The following is a 5,531-nucleotide window of genomic DNA, read 5'->3' on the forward strand; positions in this document are numbered from 1 at the left end:
TATACACACATATAAATGTATATGTGTATATATATATATATATATATATATATATATAATATATTCAAATTATCTTTTATTGTTCTCATTTGTAAGTTGCTTTGGATAAAAGCGTCTGCTAAATGACTAAATGTAAAAGTAAATGACTCCGGGCTACTTTTACACTGCTTCCGCGGGTTATTATTCAAGTTAGCGGTTCTAAATACAAATAAATAAGCGCTAACAGCACATGACATCGTGAAAATAGGGGGAAATATTAACAGTTAGCGAAACATCTACAGAAGAATTATAACTTTTACCGGATTAACCTGGCTGCCTTCTCACTAGACCCTCTGCTTTGCAGCACAGTTAATGATATGCTAAGGATAGGATCCCTTGACGCGATTGGTTATTGAATTTTGTTAAGTAGCAAAAAAAAAGGCTGTTTCAAACCGCGTTTCTGTGACTGCCTTTGGGGAAACTACAGTTTTAAGGAGAAAATACTCAGCAATGGTGTTGATAAATGGATTGGCACATGGTTTGTCTAAAAGCATATTAAAAACACCACATAGACAAATAAACAACATAAAAAACTTGATTTTCACCACAGGGGGACTTTAAATAATAACAATAATTAATAATTAATAATTTTAAATAATAATAAAAACACTTTAAATTAATTTTAAAAATAAATAAAATTATCTTTAATTGTAATAATAGTGCACTATATCACTGTTTTTACTGTATTTTTTATTAAATGTAGTCTTGGTGAGCATAAGAAGCTTCTTTCAAAAACAACAACAACAAATCTTATTGACCCTAAACTTTTGATTGGTTGCGTGTATGTACTACTGCATTGCTGTCAATGTATAGTAGTAACTTACCTGAAGATATGTTTTGAAGATATGCTTTGCACATCTGGTGATCAGCTCACTGATTCCAATTCTCTACATGTACAAACGCAACTAATTAAATACATAGTCTTTATAATGTTAAAAATAAAGCAAAAAATATTTTTGTAATATATAAATTGATCCTTTGCTTACGTAGATATGTTCAATTTGTGCTTTTGCAGGCATGTTGTCGACAAACTCCAGCACAGTACCAAGATAACGCACATTAATGCCACGCTGATGAAGGGCTTCTGTCATCGTTGCTCCATCCATAGGCAAAGAGCTGTGATCTAAACAGTCTTTTACCTGTGAATATTATTCATACATTTAAATATTTATTGAAAAGTTGGTTCGATTATCATATTTCTGTAGCCGTCGTTTTATAATAGCGATAAGCCACAAGGCAGTGCATTAGAATGACTCTACCACAGCCACTCATGGATTATTACATTTTCTAATGGTTAATAAACCTATGTGAGAACGCAGTGACTCACAAAAGAGGGGATCTGGCAGGACACTAGGAAGGCTGCAGTATCTTTGAGAAGCTGCTTCTGTTTCTGGATGTCATCAGTGCTGTCATCAGGGAAGTGAACGCCTGTAAGTGATGGATGAGGTCATGTGACCAACACTGCCTATATTGTCAAAAAGACAAATCACAGTCCACATACAAAATATAATGTCTTCCATACCTGGAGAGAAGATATCTGGGTTGAAGCGAATGTCGAAAGAGGTGTTGCTGATGGAGCCCACAGCTTTACAGGCATTGAGGACCACCTCTCGACTTTTGGGGTCTGTGAAAATGTTCCACAAAAAGTCCAAATTAATTCTAGCTAACAACTACTAAATAACCACCTCCACCATAAAAAGTAGAATATATAATAAAAAAAACAACACCACACAATCAACTAACAATAAAATAACAAAAATAATTGATTATCATGTTATGGTGTTTGGTTGAGTCAGGGGTTTTCAAACTGGGTCCAGGGAAGAGTTACTACTAATAAAAAATAATACTTATAATATTAACTATAACAATAATCATTATTATTATCATTATTGGTAACTAGTACAAATAAAAAGTAAAATGTAAATATTTATTTTAAATAAATATTTATATTAAATTTTTAATGTAATATAATTAATAATAATAATAATAATACAAATAACAACAAAAATAAATAGGGATGCACCGATATGAAAATTTTGGCCGATACCGATAACCGATTATTCTTTATTTTTGAAAGCCGATAACCGATATGTTGGCCGATAAATCTATATCCAAATTGTTATATACTTTTTGAGAGCCTGATTACAAAAAAGGTCTCATCATTAAAAGCCACATCCCAAACACTTCAACATAAGCAGCCTATTTTGAACGGTGTACGTTTTAAAAATATTTTTACTCTCCCATTACCAAATTTAGTCATAAAAAAGTCTTACAAATAAATAAAATAATGCATAAATAATGCAAACAAGTCACTGGACATCATTACACGTGTAAAGAATCAAAATGAATGTGCCACAGATCAATAAAACAGAATAGCCTCTGCACGGACAATAATTAAATGATTTTAATTACTAAACCATATTGTTGATGAAAATAATAAGAGAAAAATACAAGTGGTTGTTGTTATTAATAATATACCAATGATTTTGAAAAAGTAACAAATTAATACCACTGTTTTAAATAGCAGCCATTGAGCTGCAGCTCAAGCTGAAGCTGAAGAGCTGAATGAACACGGTAAACTGAAGCGTTTTGCTGGCAGCTTATTTAACTCAAGGAAATGCATCCTGAGATTAATATTAATACAACATAAACATAATAATACAACTTATATATGTACAAAATGACACAGTTATTGCGTGCTATAGTCAGAATGTGTGATCCTGTTGTGGATGCGCTCTTCCCATAACAACGCGCTGAAACACGGCAACTAAACCCAAAGAATTCACAACGTTTTATTATAATAATGTTCTCATTAGAATGTTATATACACGACATTCCCAATCATAGTTATTAATGTTATAAATAATTTTGCACTCCATTTATACTGAGAGAAATGTCAAATTATGAAGACAACAAAATTAAATAATTTCATATTTTAAAGTCCTTCACATGGAAAAGTTTGAAAACCCCTGGGTTTAATTATTAGCATTTAGGATAAGATTATAGGACTACCATCACCACAAGTTAATCCTACGCACAATAAATTAATTTGTTTTTTAATACAAAAATTTATGTTTTCTAATAACACCACGAAGACAGATTAGAAGGGAAAGTGTTGCCGGGTGCAAGATGTCTGGGTAAAAACCTGAAGTCCCCACACAGTGGAGCCAGATTATTACAAAGCCAATCTAGGAGACACATGTCTCCTTCAATGAGCCTCAGAGAGAACAGGAGCAAACAGCACAGAGGAGAGATGCACTGAAAGAACACAGAGAGCAAATGAAAAAGACAACAACAGCAGGACATCTAATGAGTTGATGACAGAACTCATATGGAGCTAAGATGAGAAAAAGCACACACAAAAAAAAAAAAGTACGTGTGCATGTCTCTGCCAGCTCTTGCTCTTGTTTCCTCTCATGCTCTTTTCGGTCGCTCACAGCACGTACCAATACCGGATCCATCTTCTGCTGCTAAGGACTCAGCCAGCTCTTTAGCTTGGGCAAGTCCAGGAATATTTTCATCAGCTTCCTTACCCTTCAAGAGACTATCACACCCTCCATTCTGCTTCTCTGCAGCTGAAGACTCATGAGTACCATTGGTGTTTGCCGATTTCAGATCTGCTGGGGCTTCCTGGTTTTCAGGAGCAGACTTTTCAGACGTTGCCTCTGAGTCATCAGGGGTCAGAGTGGATTCAGAGGATGTTGGAGAGGTTGGCATGCCGTCAGGAACCTTCTCAGATGCTTCAAGGGCCTGAGGCTTGCTTTCAGACTCCGCATCTGCAGTGCTCGTGTCATGCAGGGCTGCAGTCTTGTCTTTGTTTGCTTTCTGCTGCATTAGCTGGAGTGCTGCCATCTTCATGAAGAGGAGATATCTGAGGCACAAGAGGATGAGATGTTTAGACCAGTCGACAAACTAGCCTTCAGGACTTTCAGAGAAGATTCATTTAATTTAAGAGAAGTAATAGTTACTACTACTAATAATTACTATTATTATTGTTTTATTAGTAGTAACTATTACAAAAACAAAACTAAAATATATGTAAATATTTATTTTAAATACATATTTAATTTAAAATAAAATAAAAGACCTATTTGTGATTGACAGCAATGATAACATCCTAAAATGCTGGTTTGTTTCTTTTACAAAGCTATCATATGGCTTTAGAAGACTTTGAATATACAGATTCAGTCATATGAACTACTTTTATGGTGTCTTTTTGGAACCTGAAATCCACTGCTAGTATACAAATCCTTCATTAGACAACAAGAGTAACTTTACTCTTTAACTTTAGATTTGAATGAGCACGTTTATCAAGTAGCTGGAACACACCTGTGCTCTACAAAGGCCTCAATGAGCTCCTGGCGCAAGCAAGCCAGGCGATGGCGATGTTGGCGGGGGAAACCCAGCTTCTGGCTCTCAGGGGCGAGCTCTTCACCCTCCACCGGCAGGAAATTGAGGTCAGGTGGGAAGGTGCGCAAAAGGTCCAGGATGTAATGGCGGCCATCGTTGCCAATGATACCTTTACACTCCACAGAGGAGCAAAGCTCTACAGCGGTGTCTTTCTCATTGAGCACAGCGTGGTGCTGCACCTTCAGTGGGCGGCTGGTCTTCTCCAGAAGCTCCAGATACTTGGGGTGGGACACTACGGTCTTCCCGAAGTCAATGGAGCCATAGATGACGCTCTGCTCCTGTTCCCGCTCCAAGATGCCAGGAATGATGGACTGTGCAGTTACACGGTAACCTCTGTAGTCCACCACCACCGTGCCCAGGGTGTAGAGCCCCTCCACGTCCACGGCACTGTATGCCCTCACCCCATTCAGGTCGTTGGTGGGGGCAGCATGGGCAGCAGCATCTCCGCCTAGCTCTCTGTAGTGGTCACGTACATCAAAACCCAAGCTGAAGAAAATGTTGTTCCAGATGAACATCTGCATGCGCGTCTCTTCTCCAGGGTTGATCGCCATTACATTGCCATCGATCACCGCCATTGCGCCACGCGTCGCCGCAGCAGCAAAGTCGCTATGAACCTATGAAACAGAAGCGACTTTGTGAGCACACACTGTTGATCAAATGAAACCGTAATTGTTCTAAAGCTAGTGTTGGTATGTTCACCTTGAATATGGCTCGTTCTCTCAGCAGGCGCTCAGGGAGGTTCTTACGAGAAAGTTCTCTGGTTGTCTGGAGCTCCTCGTTCCAGTCTCTAGTCTATCACAGAATACAAAGAAACTTTAATAGCACTATTAAAAAAAAAAACAAAGTCCACCGAAAATTGAAGGAAGAATGACTTTAGGACATACTTGGCCAGGTATATGCTCCTCGTAACCCAGACGGGAGGTGTAGGCATCCTCTGCTCTCACACAGTCCATGGCATGATCACTCTGTGGTGCAGTCCAGCTGTACACTTGGAAGGGAGTGGCTATTCTCTCAAATGGATGTCTTTGAACCCTGATGCAAGATGCACAATCATTATCATCATCAAAAAAAAAAAAAAAAAA

At 37.6% G+C, this 5,531-nt stretch overlaps 1 protein-coding gene across 6 annotated transcripts in view; it reads right to left on the reverse strand.

The window, feature by feature from the left end:
• The window catches only part of LOC107592619 (clustered mitochondria protein homolog), a 29,059-nt gene that overhangs the window by 10,601 nt on the left and 12,927 nt on the right, over positions 1-5,531 (reverse strand). For 5 of the 6 annotated variants that reach the window (XR_001610004.1, XM_016282152.1, XM_016282151.1 and 2 more), the window contains 8 exons: positions 5,334-5,481; positions 5,149-5,241; positions 4,369-5,063; positions 3,486-3,910; positions 1,562-1,663; positions 1,367-1,467; positions 1,026-1,178; positions 864-926 (listed from right to left, as the gene is read on the reverse strand). Coding sequence is in view for 5 of the 6 variants with exons in the window: in XM_016282152.1 (XP_016137638.1) it covers positions 864-926; positions 1,026-1,178; positions 1,367-1,467; positions 1,562-1,663; positions 3,486-3,910; positions 4,369-5,063; positions 5,149-5,241; positions 5,334-5,481 (1,780 nt within the window). In the remaining variant the exon portion in view is untranslated. The remainder of the gene's footprint in view (positions 1-863; positions 927-1,025; positions 1,179-1,366; positions 1,468-1,561; positions 1,664-3,485; positions 3,911-4,368; positions 5,064-5,148; positions 5,242-5,333; positions 5,482-5,531) is intronic. The other variant, XM_016282153.1, reaches the window with a different exon arrangement.

The sequence above is a fragment of the Sinocyclocheilus grahami genome, unplaced genomic scaffold (assembly GCF_001515645.1).
Source record: "Sinocyclocheilus grahami isolate Dianchi unplaced genomic scaffold, SAMN03320097.WGS_v1.1 scaffold155.1, whole genome shotgun sequence".
NCBI lineage: Eukaryota > Metazoa > Chordata > Actinopteri > Cypriniformes > Cyprinidae > Sinocyclocheilus > Sinocyclocheilus grahami.